The sequence below is a fragment of the Citrus clementina genome, unplaced genomic scaffold, assembly GCF_000493195.1.
Source record: "Citrus clementina cultivar Clemenules unplaced genomic scaffold, Citrus_clementina_v1.0 scaffold_2, whole genome shotgun sequence".
In the NCBI taxonomy this organism is placed as follows: Eukaryota; Viridiplantae; Streptophyta; class Magnoliopsida; order Sapindales; family Rutaceae; genus Citrus; species Citrus x clementina.
In genome coordinates, this window is record NW_006262688.1 from 1822305 (window position 1) to 1842602 (window position 20298).

At 33.8% G+C, this 20298-nt stretch overlaps 2 protein-coding genes and 1 non-coding gene across 3 annotated transcripts in view; 1 reads left to right on the plus strand and 2 right to left on the minus strand.

The window, feature by feature from the left end:
• Window positions 1-2166, minus strand: part of LOC18051829 (binding partner of ACD11 1) — a 5863-nt gene extending 3697 nt beyond the window's left edge. The window contains exons 1-3 of the mRNA XM_006445638.2: window positions 1920-2166; window positions 219-322; window positions 66-141 (exon numbers count right to left, since the gene is read on the minus strand). Coding sequence (XP_006445701.2) covers window positions 66-141; window positions 219-322; window positions 1920-1925 — 186 coding nt within the window. The 5' untranslated portion in view covers window positions 1926-2166. The remainder of the gene's footprint in view (window positions 1-65; window positions 142-218; window positions 323-1919) is intronic.
• Window positions 2167-2302: 136 nt separating this feature from the next.
• On the plus strand, window positions 2303-8252 carry LOC18051291 (RNA-binding protein 34). The gene is made up of 7 exons (XM_006445639.2): window positions 2303-2509; window positions 3515-4473; window positions 4585-4643; window positions 4981-5050; window positions 5160-5285; window positions 5379-5507; window positions 7535-8252. The coding sequence occupies exons 2-7, from the start codon at window positions 3682-3684 to the stop codon at window positions 8003-8005; spliced, it is 1647 nt and encodes a 548-aa protein (XP_006445702.1). The 5' UTR covers window positions 2303-2509; window positions 3515-3681; the 3' UTR covers window positions 8006-8252.
• An 11738-nt stretch (window positions 8253-19990) lies between these two features.
• On the minus strand, window positions 19991-20094 carry LOC112101281. The gene has a single exon (XR_002907408.1). It is a non-coding gene; the product is annotated as a small nucleolar RNA R71 (small nucleolar RNA).
• Between the last annotated feature and the right edge of the window lie 204 nt (window positions 20095-20298).

Below are 20298 nucleotides of genomic sequence, written 5' to 3' on the forward strand. Positions count from 1 at the left end.
TCTGTTGTCCCTTGTGAAGTGAATGTATATGTCAAAGAAAAGACCAAGTAATATAAAGATTTTACCGAAAGAAGAACTGCAGTCTCTGCTCCCTGCATATCCTTGAAGGTAACATACGCAATTTGAGTCCGCTCATTATCACTGCTAGGTATATGATAAGTTTAATACCCCAATAAAGGTTGAAAAAGAGTAAATGTGAAGCCAAACAAGATGCTAACCTCTTCATTTCTACATATTCAATATCACCAGAAAAAGAAAAAAACTCCTTGATGCCTCTCTCCGTTGCTCCCAGAGAAACATTGCTGACTTTGACGGTTTTAATCTGCAAGAGAGCAAATAAAAGTTCCAACCTTGTATAAATAATAATTCTAAGTAGGGAAATTATCCACCGTCCACCTATTTGTTTTTCCTTTTTAAAAAATACACAAACATTTTTTTCTTTTTCAGCACGCCACCTGAAGTTTGCCTTTTATTGCACTCGCCCACTTCCGTTTGATCTCCGTTACTGGATTTAACAGAATATTAATAAAATGACCTTTTTACCCCTCAAAGGAAAATTACAATTTAACCCAAAATAAATGGAAATTGAAGATAAATTGGCTGGATTTAAGTTTTTTCAAGCAACAGAGTTAAATGCAAAAGTGGATACTAGAAATTAAAGGAAAATAGTGTTTGTTGCTTGCTAGATTTAGAAAATTTGTATTTATTTTTTCTCTTTCAATTGAGTTAAATAACATCAGTTAGTTTTCTTTCTTTTTTTTTTAATTTTCAAATCGCGTTAAATGACGTGTCTTCGAATGAAAGCCCATTTTACCCCTCTAATGTCAGCAATGTTCTAACAACGGTTAGATGGAAGTGGACGAGTGCAATAAAAGACAAACTTCAGGTGGCACGCTGAAAAAGAAAAAAGTATTTGTGTATTTTTGAAAAAGGCAAAACAAACAGGTGAACGGTGAATAATTTCCCTTCTAAGTACTATCAACGATGATTTAAAACATCCTCCACTGAAATAACAACGGAATTTCCAGTTGAGGGAGAAAAATGGTCCAAAACCAGCCGATGTGCAGACAGGAGAGAGGAGACAGGGTCTCAAATGCTAAAACAGAAAATAGCCTATATATGTATAACAGCAAATGATGATATCATAACACTAAAACTCATCATTTATAATTTCACAAACTCTAAGGCGACAAACACAGCAGGCATGCATGTTAATTATGAAGTGACTGGCCCTATCCATATGACTAGCTGTTAGTGCAGAAGTTTAAGACCGCCACCAGTTATAGCCAAAAGAACTTTCACTTGTAAAGGAAACGGATACCTTCAGTGCGACGTTAAACATACTTTAAGTAAGGCTTCAGCAGGATTTGCTTTTCAAAATATTGCCCAACAGTTGGAGACAATTGGATCTGAAGACAACCGATTGACTAAGCTAATGGCAATGGATTCATTCTAATGGACCAAGTAGCTGGAGAAATTATATGGGAAACCTATTTAATCTATTGGATATACTATGCACATTACAATAATACAAAGGAAAAACGAGGTAATCAGAAACCCGAGAAACTAAAAAAGGGACAGGAAAATGAGTATCCTATCCTATGGCCAAGCAGCCAAATATTTAATAGGGATCAGATGAATATATATCCTCAAGCAACAACACGTGCTAAATAACTAAACTAAGATAATTCTTATTTGAAGGTCATCTAAAGTATATAAGTAAGCAAGCATTCAAGAAACAGTATGTTTATTAATCTACTTTAATTCACATAAGCAGTTGTTAAATTCAACATCAATTTGTTCAAGAAAACTACTACATTAAAATAGATCTGTCTATCAGCCAAAGTACAACAAAATTTGTTCTAAACATAAATCAATCAGAATCGGAAATCGTAATGGCAATAAATAGCAATACTAACCGACATGCTGAAACGCTCCAAAGAAGAAAATAGCAGAGCAAAAGAAATAAATAAGACTAAAATAGAGACCGAAGAAGAGTTTAGATAATTTATATAAAGCGCGTTCAGTTGAGGCTGGGTATTGGAATGCGCGTGTGAGACCTACGGGTCAGCCCTCGCTGCCGGCTGTCGTCGCACGTGAGAGACGGAAACTTCAGATCACATTCGTATGCTGAATGAAAATGGAAATGTAAAATAGAGTAATTGACAGTGCAGTCCTCATTTGGAAAACCGGATTCTTGGGTGATTTTCAGAAAATGCCATGTGGCATTATTTAAAAGGTTGGCGTATTGTATTACCACACACTTGCACACACATGATAGATGTTAATAAAAACCAATTTTTTTTTTTAAATAAAGATACCAGTACAAACCCTAACTTAAACCAAAATCAAAACACCTATCCTCTCATCTCAAATCCTAAGCTCCCCGCCGAACGCCGGAAATCAGTCACTGCGACCCGCTTTTTGCCGCCAGCTTCGAAGCCTGCGCCGCCGATACGGTTCACGCCACTGCTTCGCTCCGCTTCCCGCCTTGAAAGTTAAGTTAAAGGTGGTTTTATTGATTTTAGTTTAGTTTTCTTTTTAGGCTTCTGAGCATATAGATTTCATATTTTTGTAAACTTCTCTAAATTTTTGTGATCATTTCTTCGTTTGGTTTATGTAGGATGGTTTTTGTGCTGAAATTTGAAGGATTATGTTTTTGATTTTGTTGAATTTCAATTTTTTTTTAAATGCTGATTCTAAATTTAGAAATAAACAATTTTGTGAAACAACTTTTCAACTTTCTATTTAATTGTTTTATAGATACAATGAAGTCTCTTTATTGCTATCATATGATGTGTATTTATCTCCCCTGTCATATGTTTAAATTTCTGCTACTAAAATTTTTAGTGATTTAACCATGCTGAATATATAACCTCCTATTATCTTCAACAAAGCTTTGCAAGGGGTATTTGTCTTTTCTTAGTTTTTCTTTTAGTAAAGTTTTGACCCTTCCAACTTTAGATCATGCTATAGCGTAACTATTGTTAGTTCTGAAATTTTGAACTAGATTTTTCTTTTTAAAGAGGTTTAATTTAACACTAAAATTATGCCCGAAATGATAATATTGACAGAATTAGTAATGATCTTTTGCTTGAATCAAATACTTTGATGATATTGATTTTGGATACTAATTCTTTTTCTTGCATTTTATTCTCACCTAATCAATATTATATGAGAGATAGTCAGTTCATTTTGAGGTGTTCAAATAAAAAATTTGTAATCCATGGAGGCACCTAGCCTATTGGGTGTTGAAATTAAAATTTGATTAGTGTTGGTGGTAATTCAGATAAGACACTGTCAGCAGTGTGGTTCTAGAAAGTGATGTTCCCCTTTTTTTTAAAAAATAATTTCAACCTAGTATAACTCATTCTAGAGCACATGTAATGGATTTTCATTACTTGTTTTAATTTGAATGATATTTTGAGTGCATGCTTGCCTCTCTATTTTTTCTACTCTATTTGCTTTACTTGGTTGCCTTATGATGACATTTAATGGTTCCTCATAATTGTAGGTCAGCAATAAGATGCGGATGGTAAACTAGCAAAAGATCTTCAAGTGGTTTTGAAAAAGTCTAAGAAGGAAATTGCATGCTCTTCTTTTGTTCCACAGGCAGTTCTTCCTTCAAGGGTTTCACTTCTACTCTCCCTGAAATATTTTGAGTTTCCATCGAGTGAAAGCATGATGGACAAAAAGAAATCTGAAGATAACAACATTTCTGCCCCCTCCTCTATCTTCACAACCCTTTTTGGTGGCATCCCCAATGAAAGCACTGTTGCTTCCTCCCTTTTTTCAGACAGCAATCCTTTCAAAAGACAGCACCGAGAATCACAATCTGCTGAGAACGAATCCATCTTCAACCCTATGAATTCAGATTCCTTGGATTCTAATAATTCTGAGCTGAAGAAAATAAAGAAAACCAGACAGGAAAAGCCAAATCCTGATTTACCTGATGCTGAAGGAGCAGCGACTAAGACTCTTTCGTTGTCCAACAAATCCACGAAACTAATATGCCCAAGATCTATTTTGGGTTTTGAGCCAAATGGGACAATGGAGAATGAGATAAAGAAAGAACACAGTTCAAATGTTGGTTCAGAAAGTTATTTAAATAGACAAAAGCAAAATTCTAATTTCAGTGTTGAGGGAAAGAAAAGGAGTGAAAACAAGAAGACAAAAAAGAGGAAGAGGGATGATGTGGAGAAAGATTATGTGGAGAAGAAATATGGAGTGATTGCAAAAGAGGAAGAAGGAAAGAAGGTAGTGGTGGGAGAAAAAAGAAAGAAGGCAGATAATGAGACGGAGGACATGTTGGTTCACAGAAAAGAAGAAGGGTTTGATGACGAGGGTAAGCTCTTGAGGACCATATTTGTTGGGAATTTGCCTTTGAAGGTGAAGAAGAAGACCCTAATTAAGGAGTTTATTAAGTTTGGAGAAATTGATTCTGTGAGGATTCGATCCGTGCCAATAATAGATGTATGTTATAATTTTAGTCTTTTTGGTTTTGTGATGAAGATTTAAATGCTTTAAGGTTTTGTTTATTTATTTTTTAATGTCTAATGATATTTTTTTTCTGTATTTGATTAGACCAAAATACCGAGAAAAGGAGCAATACTTCAAAAGCAAATCAATGAGAATGCAGACAGGTATGATGTTATTCATTGAAATTTGTCTCAGTTTGTTGTTTGGCCTTTCAGTAATTTTGTTTGACAATTCAGAATTGTGTATGGTTATTGTTTCTTCATTTTCTGTACTTGCTTAGGTTTTATCAATCGTGATTCAATTGGTTATTTTATTGATTCAGTAATGTTTTTAAGTTTTGTGTATGTTCCACTCTGTTTTGGCATTTTCAAGACAGTTTATGCCAAGATTAAAATTTACTGGAATTCAGGTTGATTTTCTGGATAGGTTGTCCAATGAACTCTGCTAATAAGGTGGTAGGTCCAATATTAATTTTCTAATGACAAGTGTCTGATGTCACAGTGTTCATGCATACATTGTTTTCAAATCAGAGCAATCAACTGAGGCTGCTTTGGCCTTTAATATGGCTGTGGTATGTTGTTGAGCAATAATGTTAATTTTGAATCACTGGATTAAAATACTATCATAACCATGAAGGAGTTACTAAGTATTGATTATGGGTTTTTCCTGAATGTATGTAGATTGGAGGAAATCATATACGCTTGGACAGGGCCTGCCCACCACGTAAGAAGTTGAAAGGGGAAGATACTCCTCTTTATGATATCAAGAAGACTGTATTCGTGGGTAACCTCCCATTTGATGTAAAGGTATTATTTTGTATGATGGTTTATGTGGACTCCCATAGTGCATTTGTTGTTGCCTGCCTTCTATTATAATAACTGGGTATTTTTCCTCTGCAGGATGAAGAAATTTATCAGCTCTTTTGTGGCCTTAATGATCTGGAATCCAGTGTTGAAGCTGTTCGGGTTATTAGACATCCTCATATGAGGGTGGGAAAGGGAATCGCCTATGTGTTGTTTAAAACAAGGGTATAATCCTTTTCTTTTTAATCTGCTATTGCCATTTAATTAATCTTGGATTTTTGTTTCTATGCAACCAATTGCATGTTTTTACTTGAGGTTTTAATCGGCATGGTGCTTTGTATCTTTTTCTCTTTTCTTATTGATGACAATTTTTTTCTTTCGGTTTTTTCTTTCTAATATTTTTTTTCTTTGGGGTAGCTATAATGGAGAAACACATACATTACACCAAACGTTTGTAACTAGTCAAACTAGTGGTTTTAAGAGCTATACATACATTCGTGCAAACATTTGAAACCAATAAAACTAGTGGTTTTAAGCTATTTTTAGGTTTCAATTATTTTAGGAACTAGTGGAAGAATACTGATTCCCAACCCCCCAAATATGAAAACCATGAGTATTTATGTTAATAAATAATAGACATGTTACACTTTAGTGGAAGCATAATGACTATTCCTGCTGGAAGTATATAAAAATGCTTTCACTATTTCAACTTTAATAAATATTTCAAGAACTCGGCAAGATAAATTAAAATGTAAATAGCCAGCGTATGATTCACTTAGTCATCTGAAGCATACCCTTGCTAAACAACAGTGCATGCTCTTAAATAACATTTAGTTTTATAGAAATGATAAAAAAAAATTATAGACTCTTGAAATGCTTTAAGTTATAATTTTGAAGAAAAGAATAAATATTCTTATTTTGTAATTTTCAAAGGACGAGGAATGGGAAATTATTTGACATGGCAGGAAGCTGCTAGCCGTATTGAAGGATTTCCAAGTCCCATTTTCAAAGGTTTTTATAGTTTTTGAGATGGAGAGCAGTCTTTAAGACTAAAGGTTTCTGGGTACTCTCAAATTATTCCTAAATAATAAGTCTACTAAACTATCACGTATAATGCATTTGTCAGTCCTGTATCTGTCATTGCTTTTGTTTCTGTAGTTTTTTCTTTAATAATAAGTCTACAACTATAGTTTATAATTCATTACCTGTTCTGTTTACTTCTATTTCCTCTGTATCAGCTTCTTTTTCATATCTATTGTACCAAACGTTACAACTATATTTATTTGAAATGGAATATCTATATTCTAATTTGAATTCGGTGTTGCAAAAAGAACAATTCTTATAGGAAAGAAGTTTATGCTTCTAATAAATTAACTTCAGAATCAGAATCTGTAAAGCTTGTATTATATGATTCTTCTGAACCTAGATGCACCGACACTATGATTGTCGGATATTTTTTGTAAAGTTTCTTCCTAGTATTCTTCTAGATCTGAGTTATATTCATTGCTTTCTAATAAATTAATCTTTGCATTTTTATTATTTGGACAATCAGGCTTTATATGTCCTATTTTTCCAAAAAGAAAACATTTACAATTTTTCTCCTAGGTCTATTAAAGTTTTTAGGGACTACTAGATTATAGTAGGAAATTTATTTCAAATTTATGTAAATTTATGGTGTGTGTATATATATTACATCAACATTTCTGATATCTGTGTGTGATTCCTTATTATCTACATTATGGGGGGTTATAATGGAGGACTTACAATTTTTTTTTTTCCACCCCCAAAAAAAAGGTTGCAAAAAATTTTTTTTTTAACCCCCTTTTCCCCCCCCCCCCCCCCCCCCCCCCCCCCCTGACCCCCGCGTAGATGGGAATGATGGGGACATAATTATGAATCTTGAAGAGGACAGCACTACCAGTTGCATTTTAGGATTTGAATTGTTTTACACATCTCTTTTCTCTTCATTTTTTCTTTTGAGTCAGCAGCTAATTTTTTTATTTGCACAACTGTAATTTGCCCACTGAATTCAAAGTATTGTACCTGCCATAAGTTGGATATCGTTAAACCTCTATTACTATTAGCTGTTGTAATTTGCTTGCTGAATTCAAAGTATTATACCCGCTGTAAGTTGAATATTCTTAAACCTCTATTACTATTAGCGGTTATGACCTCCTTACTAATGTCGAGTGGAAAGGAGTCTGAAATTAAATCAACAGGATAATTGGATTGAATAATGTGAGTTACTGCAGGAAGCTGCCAATTTGGTTATTAAGAGACGTAACTTGAAGCTCCGGGATAGGGAGCTAAGGCTTTCTCATGCCCAGCAAAATTGTACCCCATCGAAGAGAAAGGATGTGGCACCTGCAGTTAATTCCCCACCAAAGAAGTTTGTCTTGGATTCAAGGACTCTAGGAAGTGGAAATAGGTCCAATTCAAAGGTTGCTATGTCATACCAGGGTTTACAAGCTAGCAAATCTTGTACACAAAAGAAAGTCCATTCAGGGAGCAGTGGAGTAGTTAAGATGAAGAAATCAAGAACTCAGAAAGGGGAGAGGCCTAAAGTACAGCTGGAGAAAAGACCAGCCGTTGCTCTAAGAAAGGCAAGGGCAAAAGCTCCGAAGGATGTTTGGGTTTCAAGACAGGCAGGGATGAAACGGAAAATGGAGAGCCAAACTCCGGAGATCTCACAGAGGAAAAAAGCCAAAGTGAACGAAAGATGAGATGTATGTGATTCCAAAATAGGTTTCTGTTCCAAGCTGAGAGGATGTTTAACTATGTTAAGGATGATACATGCATAAATCAAGCATTTGCAATGAGATTATGGTATCTTTGTGATTATCTTGCGATGGTAAAGATGATACGTGCATGGATCAAGCATTTGTAATGATAATACTTTGTGGTCATCTTCGGCCTTTTATGCTATTGTGTATTGTTACGTTCAATTTCAATTAAATTGAATTAATATTATTAATTAATGTCATTGTGATATGCTTCATAAACTTCTCACCTTTAATTCGTTGGATATAAATTTAGTTGTTTAATTATATTTCTCGAAGCGTGTCGGCTTTGATTTTTTTTTCTTTTTTTTTTTTCGCTTTTTATCTTTTCTTTTCTTTTCTTTCTCCCTATTAGGGATGGTAAATTTTGAATTCGTATCTGGATGTAGATGCGTTCATATTCTAATCCATGTTGGCATTTTCACATCTGAATCTGCATCCAAATTTGCAATAAAATGTGCAGATCCAGGCACGGGTAATATCCATAGACTGCAGGTGGATATTGGAATATCCAGATCCACAAAAAATAAAATTCAACAATTTGAAATATAATTTAAATATTCAACAATTGACAAATCAATCATGAATAATATACAACATAAATTCATAAATAAAAATATTATAATATAAATCAAACATTAAAAATAATATAAATTTTGAAATTGAAAGGGTTCAATATAGTTAGTGCTTTCCATTGGCAAACATGCTGTCAAAGGCAAATATACAAATAGTCAAATATCGACCCGCACAAGTTAACAAAATCCAAAATGAAAAAGAAGAATCATTAGATTGTAGCAAATTTAAATAGCTAAACATTCAATTTCAAAGCATAAATGATGTTGATATCAAATCCAAAATTGACAATTGTCAGATGCAAAGGATGAATAAACCCAAAACAGAAAGGGAAACCATCAATATCACTATAAATTTAAAGACCATCATATAGATTCCACCCCCTGAATTTAGATATCCACCTTTTACAAGCTAATCATACATTTTGCAGATAGCCTTTTTACCTTCTGTGAAGCCCAAATATTAATAACATAAATTCAAGTCTTGTCTTTTATCAAAAGAAAAATCAAAAAGAAAATCACGGAATTATTGATATTGCCACTGATTCAAGCTTAAACAACATTAGCCAAAAGATTTTAATTATCTTACATGATCTAAGAAACATAATTCTTACACAACTGTTTGATAAAAATCTAACAATTGTAAAAATAATATAATTTTATTATTTTATATTTCCATGACTATTGAATTTCCATCAAATAATTATGAAATAGTCATGTTTCTTACATCATCATGTAAGATAACAAACTCTTAGCCAAAGACATCCCCCTATTAACTATGGCCAATGGGCCGTGCCGTGCCGGCACGGCCCACCAAGTGTCAGCCCACAAGGGTTCGTGGGCCGGCATGGCACGGCCCACCAATTTGGTGGGCCGTGCTGTGCCGTGCCTACATTTTTTTCAGTTGAGCCCGGCACGAGCCCTCTCGTGCCGTGCTCGTGCCGTGCCGTGGGCCGTGCCCAAAAAAGGCCCACCAACTTTTTTTTTTTTAGCGTGCCTAAAAAAGCCCACGTGCCTAGCGTGCTTTATTCAAGCTCACGTGCCTGATGTGCTTTTTTAAGCCCACCAACATAATAATAATAATAATAATATTCACAATCATAATCATATTAATTTTTATTAATAGAGCAATTAACATTTTATTATTAGTTTATCACAATTTCACAACTATATATTTTATTTCACAATAATCAATCATAATTCATAACACAACAATACATAAATTTAATTAAATTTAATTCCATAGATCATAATAATAATTAATTAAAATTAAAAATACAATCCTCAAATAATCATTATAATAATTAATTTCTAGATGAACATCGGTCAAGATTATCATCAGAGACATTAGACTCTTTGTTGTGTTTGAAAGATTGGGAAGATGTTGAACGCTGAGTGCAACAAGATTGGCAAAATGCTTTAATTAAACAAATTGAGAGTTTGAATGTTGATCAAGATGAAGTGGATCCAGATTATGCAGAGTACTGAACATTTAAGCCACTTCCAAAGATTAGAGATTTTTTTTTTCTTGTAACTTTTTGAAACAATTTTTATTAGTGAGAAGGTTGTAAATTTGCAAATGATAGATGGTTCAGTAGGTGCCAACCTAGTTGGGATGTACTGTTAACTGTAGTGATGCAAATTACACCTAATTCTATTTGAATTACTAATATTATAATTGTACTTTAATTTCATTTAATGAAAATGTAATTTTTAATTTATCATAATTTTTCTTGTGTATAAAATGGAAAATATTTCATTCACAAATGAAATGTATCTCTATTAAATATTAACTAAGTTATGATTTAATATTAATATGAAAAATATTTCATATGAAAAATATTTTATTATTAATTTTGTAAAAAAAATTATTTTTTATTTATAATTTATAAATTTATGATATTTATAACCTTATTTATTAAAATCATGATATTTAATTATTTACTTATTCATTTAATAAATTATAAACATAAATAATTAATTAAATACATATCATAAATAAAATTAAATATCATAAATAAAATTATTCATTTAATAAATATCATAAATAAAATTATGATATTTATAATTTTATTTATTAAAATCATGATATTTACTTATTCATTTAATAAATTATAAACATAAAAGATTAGAATATTTATTTAAACTAAGATTAATTATTTAAATTAATTTTTAAAAGTCTATGCTAAAAAATATATTAAAACATTTAATTTCAAGATATTGTACTTTAATTTCATAACATTTTATATTTACTTTTTGTTAAAAAAATTTACTTAGATATATTTTGGCCCACGTGCTATTAATGGCTCACGGGTCGCGTGCTAGCCCACTAATGAACCATGCTTATTACGTGCTTTTTCGCGTGCCGTGCTTTGGCCCATCTCTAATCGTGCCGTGCTTTAAGACCCGCGTGCCTAAAATTCTAGGCCTGGCACGGCCCACGTGCGTGCCGTGCCGTGCCTCGTGCCTCACCGAAACGTGCTCGTGCCGTGCCGTGCTGTACGGACACGTGCCGTGCCACGTGCCGCCCGGCCCATTGGCCATCTTTACCCCCTATGAATAGAAACCATCTTATTCACGACAATTAGCACTAGCTACAAAAGAACCCCTTACTGTAGCAAAAGCTATGCGTAGCCATGTTCAATTTTTGTCAAAGCTTCTACTAGTATTATAAATCACATCACAACTAAGCAAACCTCTACACTCTTTATTGTGATCATGGAATCTTTTCCCACTTTCTCTCGGTGACAGTTCTTGGAAAGACATGATTTTGCAGCCATTCTTCCTATCAACATCATATTCAGTTCGACGACAGCGCAATTTTAGCTCAGGCGAGGCATTCGGCATTCGACAATTAAGGATTTGGGGTTGTTTCCGATTGCGGCTTCTGGTGAGTGGTGAGTTATGAGTGTGTGTTTTTAGTTTTAGGGTTATATTAGTTTTTTTTTTCCAATTTCACTTATATATTTTAAAGTGAAAATTCATAAATAATTTAAATAAAAAATTTTGCAGATCTAGATACTCGACTTTTCGTATGGCAGTGCATCTGGATCTATAGCCAAATCCACATGAATCTTAAAAATTAGACTCCGAATATGTATTTTTTTATATACATATATAATTTTTGTGGATTCTGATATTTTAAATCTTTACGGATGCGAGTCAGATTTAATTTTTTTGCCATTCCTACTCTATGTTTTATTTAGGAGTGGCTATTTAGTTCACCTTTAGAAACTAATCGAGGTTAAAATTTAATTCAGATTTAACTCAAAGCCAATTGATAATTCAATTGATTTACTTTAATTAAAAAGGGAACTAATCAAATTAAATCCTGAATTTCGTATTTCCCCTCATTTTTCACAAACTAAAATCCCAATCCCTAACCCAAAAGCTATCAGATCCCTAAATCAAAAGCTAAATTCCCGAATGGAATCTAGTAAAGACAAATACTTAGTCTACAAATCCCCAACTCCCTAAACTTAAATAAGCAAAGTTCAAGCAGTCAAACTCAAAATCAAGCACTTATAGTTCAAACTCAAAACGAAAAGACATACCCAAAAGCACTACAAATCGACTTCCCTCTAACCTGGACCGCCACCACACAATTGTCATCCCCTCATTGCTATACACCCATCGCAACCAGCCGGTCGTCACTGTCACAACTCTTCAATCTTCATCTAGCTTCGTTTCCTTTTTAATTATTTACTGTATTCTTCGTTTTGGGGGGAAATGATGTGAACCTCACAGAGATAATAAGACCCTACACTTAACAAGATTCTTTTGTGAAGGATCATTCTAATTCAAATTCAAACATCATAAAATAAAGATTGTGACTTTTTTTCTATAAATATAAGAACCAATGATATAAGAAATCTGAGGCTGATGCTACACTCAAGAAAGAAGAGAAATTGTGAGTGATAAATCAATAAATAATGCCAGAAGATAAAATTTTGATAAGTTCTAAAAGTTTTTAGAAGAACTAATGAGATTAAGATAAAACTATCACAAGCACATGGAATGAAGTATATTCAGATCTTACCCAAGTTCCCGTCGGACCCGTTACAAGAGCTCGAGCAAAGAAATTCAAAAAAGCGCTTAATGAATTGATTCAAGCAACTTGAGCTCAATCAAATTCGTGGAGGCCCATTGAAGGAATCGCACATGATAAATGCATGATTCAGGCTCTTGAAGTTTCCAAATAATCACTTCCATGAAATAGGGAGTTGGCTTGCACATTATGACGGGAAAATATATTATTTTCCTTCTTCAGATACTTTCCTGTTTCTTGAGAAGGCTATTAGGGAAACAAATCAATTATTTCTATTTTAATTGCCTAGTTTCCATTTAATTTATGTAAGATATTTAAGCCAATTAAGATCCTGATTTAGTTTAAATTCTTTCCTATTTACTTAGATTATGATTCTAATTTGATTTAGATTCTTTCTTATTAGTGAAGATTCAGATTCATATTCAAATTTGATTTTTGGTTTAGGATTTATTTCCAAAAATTCTTGTAACCAACCCTATATAATGTGCTCGTATCCAATAAACCGAGAGAAATTTTTTATGCAAATGGTGAGAGAGTTAATTATCTTTGGTTTTTTACAAACTCTTTGAACTTATTGGATTTCCGTGGTTTTCAAACTTTTGACTTATCAATTAGACCATCGTGTTTTCAATAAGTATTGGGTTGAGGTTCCAATCAATTCATGGTTTAGATTCGATCTTGGAAACTAAATTAATTAGGGCCACATCAGTTCTTGACAGGGTTCGTATCAAGAACCAAAAAGGAAAGCTCTCACTACTATTATAAACTTTGATATGAAATTTCCAATAAGGTTACATGAGCTTATCAAGTTGAATTTTACTAACGAAATAAGATTTTTCTTATTGCTAAATATAACCTAGGGTAAAAAAGAAATAATCGATCTTATTTCCAAAACAAATTAAGAAACATGATTTTGCCTGATTTCTCTTTCTAATTTGATAAGGTCTTATTTGTTCTTCATGCAAGTCACTTCAAATTAAATTTAGAAGCTTGAATAACATTAACAAGGCATTGACTAACTTGAATTTATAATTTGGACAAAATAGTGTCTTGGACAGGGCATGAATTTAAGACGTGCTCAATTAATCCATTTAATGCTTCCTTCATTTTCTTGACTCTTACCCTTGTCACTAGGCCTCCATGGATGCTTAATGGATCTTGTGGAGCTTTGGCAACTTGGTTCTTATCATTCCCACTCTCTTGAAAAGGATTTGTCATCAAATCTTCACATATGTCAAATGGAGATAACTCAGTAACATTAAAGCTTGCACTTACATTATTCTTGCTTAGAAGATCCAACTATAGCCATTGTCATTGATTTTTTCAGTCACTTGATGGAAGTAGTTTTGAACATTTTTTAACAGGAAATTGTTCCTTCCTCATATGCAACCAAGCCTAATCTCCCGATTCAAATACAACTTTTTTGCACCCCTTATTAGCTTAGTTAGCATATTGTTATATTCCCTTATGTTCCCTTATCAATGTTTTCCTTACCTTTTCATGGATGTGCCTAGCAAAGTTGGCTTTTTTCTTTCCATCTAAATGAATTCTCTCATCCATAGGTAAAAGGGTTAAATTCAAAGGAGTTAATGGATTAAAATCATATACAATTTCAAAAGATGAAAACTTAGTTGTTGAATGCACACTCCTATTATATGCAAATTCTACATGTGGCAAACATTCTTCCCATGTTTTCAGTTCTTTTGTATTATAGCAGGCAATAAAGTAGATAAAGTCCTTCCTTCTCGTGAACCACGGGAGCGCCTAGCGCCCAAAGGACTATGGATTTTGCTTTCAGGGTAAAGCGGGGCATAAAAAAGGGTTGGTCTGTCAAAAGCAAAAGTCTTGTTCCTTTGCGAACGAAGCTTAGAATCAATAAGTGTTCGTAGAACAAAGGGAGTGTACAATTGGAAAAACCCACTTTTTTGTTTGTAATGAGGGAGAGATAGAATGGAGTTCTTTACAAAGTTCGAGACAAAAAAATTACTTCAATTTGTCCATCAGTTTGTGAATGGCAAGTAGTAGAAAACAATTTTTTATTGCTTAAAACATCTTAAACAAGATTAAAATGTTCAAAATGTTCATCTAAGTTTTTGTTATAAATCATAATGTAATCAAAGTATACAACCACAAATTTACTAACAAAAGCACACAAAACATGATTCATTAATCTCATGAAAGTACTAGGTGTATTGGTTAATTCAGAAGGCATAATTAACCACTCATATAAGCGATATTTTGTTTTAATTCCAGTTTTCCATTCATTACCTTCTCTCATCCTAATTTTATTTCACTCTTAAGATCAATTTTGGAAAAAACACACGAACCATATAATCCATCATGCACATCATCTAATTTGAAATAGGGTGTCTATACTTTACAGTGATATTGTTGATGGTGTGGCAATCAATACACATCCTTTATGAGCCATCTTTTGTAGCTACAAGCAACATTGGAACCACATAAGGACTCATGCTTTCACGCACATACCCGTTCTTTATAAGTTCACTCACTTGTCTTTCATGTTCCTTTGTCTCCTCGGGATTGTTTCTATAGATTGGCCTATTTGGAATTGATACTCTTAAGTATAAAGCCAATTTGATGCTCAATTCCCCTTATTGGTGATCTTCTTTTTGGAAAGTAAAAGCAAAAAGCAAAAGATTCCTGACAGGACATGACCTTTGTCTTTTCATCTTTTAGCCAAAATTAAAAGCAAAAGGAAGGTGCTTTAAAGTAAAGATAAAGTAAAGCAAACACTTTGCTTTTACGAAAGTAAAACAATTATTACACAATGCTTTAAAAACTGTGCGAGGGAGATAAGTTGTCAACATCACTGTTAGCTTCAGCAATGGAGAACTATTTCATACAAATCTGATTACCAAAAAACTCATTGGTATTCAATTTTTTCCAGGATGTGTTCTTTGGATAAAACTTGTTGGATCCAACCTTCCTAACAATGATCTTTTAATCGGGTTTGATATTCTTCACCTGGTTAAAAAACTCCATATCACAGCTTCTGGAATCCGTTATAAACTGATGTTTCAACCTTATATGAATACCCTGAGATTGTTCTCTATCTCAAGCTCTCCTCCTTCATATGATCCTCTCAAAGCCCGTTTTCTTCTTCATTGTCCAGAAAGTCATAGTTAATTTCTTCATCCCGCCCCTCTATGGAAAAATGAAAGCTTCTTTATTAAGCTCCCTTTCAAGCTTAACAAAGACATTAATCCAACCAAAGCTACCCATCCAGGAATGACTCCGTCAGACCTGAAACTAGCCCAAGAAGAATGTTCTTAGTTGCTAAAACAAGGCCTTATTGAACCCACAGGTTCAGAATGGGCTTGTCAAGATTTTTATGTGGAAAAAATGTCTGAAATAGTTAGAGGCAAAAAACGTGTTGTTATTGATTACCAACCTCTCAACTGTTTTCTTAGAGACGATAAGTTCCCCTTGCCAAAAATCCAATCCTTATTTGTTCATATCCAAAATGCTAAGGTCTTCTCAAAATTTGACCTTAAGGCAGGTTTTTGGCAATTAGGAATCCACTCTGATGATAGACACAAAACAGCTTTTTGCATTCCAAATGCCCACTACCAATGGAAAGTAATACCATTTGGCCTTAAGGTAGCCCTCTCACTTTTCCAAAAGGCCATGATCAAGATCTTTGAACCGATCTTTCATTATGCACTTAACTATATAGATAGCGTACTATTATTCTCCAAAGATCATGATTCCTATCAACAATTACTTTCCCACTTTCTTGAGATAGTGGAAACATATGGTATAATATTGTCGGACAAAAAACGGATCCTAGGGCAAAACACTGTCACCTTTCTTGGCATGACTCTAAAAGATGGATGCTATAGTCCTGGTCCACACATAGCCTAGGAGCTCACTCATTTTCCAGATGAACATTTGTCGAAAAAGAAGATTCAGCAATTCGTAGGTATCATCAATTACCTTCGAGAATTCTTTCCACATGTAGTTGTTCACACCAGCCAGCTTTTAAAAATACTCAAAAAATCAGCCCTACCTGGGGCCCCCCCTCAGACTATTGTTGTCCAACATCTCAAACAGATTGCTCAGCGTCCTCCCCCTTTGTGAATCTCCATTGATGGTCAGAGGATTCTTCAGACTGATGCAAGTGATGAATACTGGAGAGCCATCCTTTTGAAAAAACATGATGGTAAAGAGTCTTACTGTGCCTATGCCAGTGGACAATTCAAGGAATTAGAAAAACACTACCATGTGATCTACAAAGAAATCCTAGCCGTCAAATATGGAATTCAAAAATTTAAATTTCATCTTATTGGCCATAATTTCCTTGTCAAATTAGACAATTCCTCATTTTCGAAAATCCTTGAATTCAAAAATAAGGTCCTCCTAAATAAGCTTCTCCTTCGACTCAAAACATGGTTATGAAAATATGACTTCACAGTCCAGCATATAAAATGAGACCATAATCTCATCCTTGATCTCTTGTCCCGACCTTTATCTTCATCCCCAAGAGCCTCTTTTGCCTCAGTTCCAGTCATCTTCATGGCTCCTACTCTACCCAACACATCTTTGACAAAAAAATCCTTCCCTTGTAATCTCACTTTCTCCAGTCCTTATCAGATCTAAGATTTTGTAAAGAAATTTATTTTTCGATATTTCATGAATATATATCGCACCCAGACATCTGGATTTCCAAGCTTTCATCCAGATCACCTCTTTCTTACAGGCCTAAAGATCAATCCCTCCAGGGATGTCACAGAAGACGAATTGTGGTATATATGGTGTCTTACCGTCTTATACGCCACCAAACTGATCTTTCATGTACAACCAATGTTTCAGTGTCTTACAGATCCGAACCAGGCTCACTCTCTCACATGGACACTTTTTGAGTGGTTCTCCCCTCTCTCCTGGTGGAGAAAACAACTTGATCTTATTATAAAGCATCACCAAAGTAATCTCCTTCCTGATCAAGAAGGTGAACAATTCATCTCAGTCTTTATTATCCACCGTCCTTATTTCCAGCACCCTGTTGCCAAACTCTTTTGGACTCAAGACCAAGCTTATGAATGGAAGACTGTTCCCCATAGTTTTCCTCTAGATCATTGTTGAGTGTTAGAAAGTGTATATTTATAAAGGAGAAAATCGTCATTTTATACTTCAAGTTTTACTAACATTGCTACTTTTATGTATTTAAGTCTCTTGTGATTTAATTATATGTACTTTATTTTAATTAAGTAGTTTATATATTTTAAGGGCATCATGGTCATTTCATAATAAACGAGAGATCAAACAGCAAAACAGACATTACTTTTGAACTCAAGACAGTCGAAAACCTTAGGAGGAGCATAAAAGGAAAAATGACATTGTTCACATGTACGGTACTGTCCATGTTACTGTTCACGACACTGTTCACACATACGAAAGGATGATGTGGCATTGACCGATGATGTGGCATTGACTGATGAGGTGTCATGATTCTATTGGACTAAAATTCTTATGTACTATTGATCGATGACGTGACAACATATTAGTGGACCAAAAATCGTGCGTACGGTACATGCATATACACAGGATTATTTACAACCAAACTAAGTCACTATTCAAGCTGCCTGACTGTTCAAACCACGTGGTCAAACCATGTCACTATTCAAACTGCTTGGTCAAATCGCATACTGTTAATTGATGACGTGGCGCAATCTTGAGCGTCCAAAATATTTTTAATCCAATGGCCATGATTTACTCAGTGTATCTATAAAAAGGGGGCCTCCCCCCTAATTTGGCATCCCTGAATTTATTTTTTAGTTCAATTTTCTGTAATTCCTTCTCCATCTTATATTTTCTACGTATTTTAATAAATTTCTATTTTGCCCCTAGTTCAATTATGAGTAGCTAATTTTCTTTCAAGCTTGGGTTGAAGGTGAAGTCTCAACATGTGCCATGGGCTTTATTTGGTAAATTTATTTTCTCTTCCCCTTTAATTTTGGGATGTTTTGACTTTTCGTTGACAAATAATAATAATCTTGTCCAGATATCATCCTGGTTTCACCAGCTCCCTAGTACAAGGTTATTATTATTTCGTACGATAAGCCCTTAACACTATATTGATTAGAGTGTGGTTCATGAGCAGTGGAAACCCGCCTCATGATTTAATTGACATTAATAAGGAATATTTAGCCCATAATGCATGTTGATGCAGATCCAGATACCCAAGTGCTTCATTTCAATAGTTTACACTTTAATTTAATTCTGCCATTTCAATTTAAATTTTATGATATTTTAAATCATTTTTACCATAAATCCAACCACCCACTTAGAAAATTAATTCTACACATAATTAAAATCCACCTCCTCATGGGATCGACACTCATCACCATTGATCTATTCTATAATGGATTCGTGCACTTGCGAGTTCAATAAAATTTGCACAATAAGTTTTTTGCGCCGTTGCCGGGGAGGTAAGTTATTTTAATTTTTAGAATTAATTTTTGTAAATAATTTCTTTTAGTTGTTTTCTTGTAATGTTTTTTCTTAATTAAAAACAAAAAGAGAAAAAAAAGTGAATTTGCATTTAGAGGTAAGAATTTCTTTTCTTTTTCTTTTCTACAAAGTTATGTACTTTAATTTTCAAGTTATTTTTCTTTGTAATTTTTTTCGTTTATCTTATTAATTTATTTTAATTTTAGTTAATTTATTTCACGTATTTTTTTGTGTGTTTTTATAGAAAGGTTGTAACAGCGTAATAAGGTTAGTATCGTAATTTCTCCTTCTTCTTTATTTTTATTAATTTTGTTTTCATTTATTTTTGTGTTCTTTGCATGCATGGTCGAATGCACTATTACCTAATTTGAGCCTATAGACACTGAACTAGAAAAAACACTGAGCACACACAAACACGTTAAAAATAAAATTGAAATGGATTTGCAACAACAACAACAAGCACCACCACAGGAGAGGCCATTTAAGGACTACTTCAGTTCTTTAGCTAATTTGAGCAAATCATGCATAAGATACCCAAATGTAGCTGTTAGGAATTTTGAACTAAAACCTAGTGTGCTAACCTGTCTCCCAACATTCTATGGCCTAGAAAATGAGGACCCATATAATCATCTGAATGATTTTCATGTTGTTTGTCAAACTTTTAAATATGAGAATTTTTCAGACGATGATGTTAAACTTAGATTATTCTCATTTTCTTTAAAGGATCGAGCTCATTCATGGCTTAATACATTGCCTGCTAATAGCATTACATCATGGGAACAAATGGTAACAAAATTTTTGAATAAATATTTCCCAGTACATAAAACCAATGCTATTCGCAGGGAAATCTCAGAGTTTACCTAGAGAGAAGACGAGCAATTTTTTGAAACATGGGAGCGATTCAATGGGCTACTTTTGAAGTGTCCACATCATGGGTACAAGAAATGGCACCAATGCCAATACTTTTTGGAGGGATTATTGCCGCATGTGCAAGAATGACTAATGGCAACAAGTGGAGGAGAGCTAATGTCAAAAAGTGCATCAGAAATTTAGGATTTCTTCCAGCGACAAGCGGATAATTCCCAACAACGGAGTCGATCACTCAGGAATACTAAAAGAATTAAAGGAGTGAATAAGGTTCA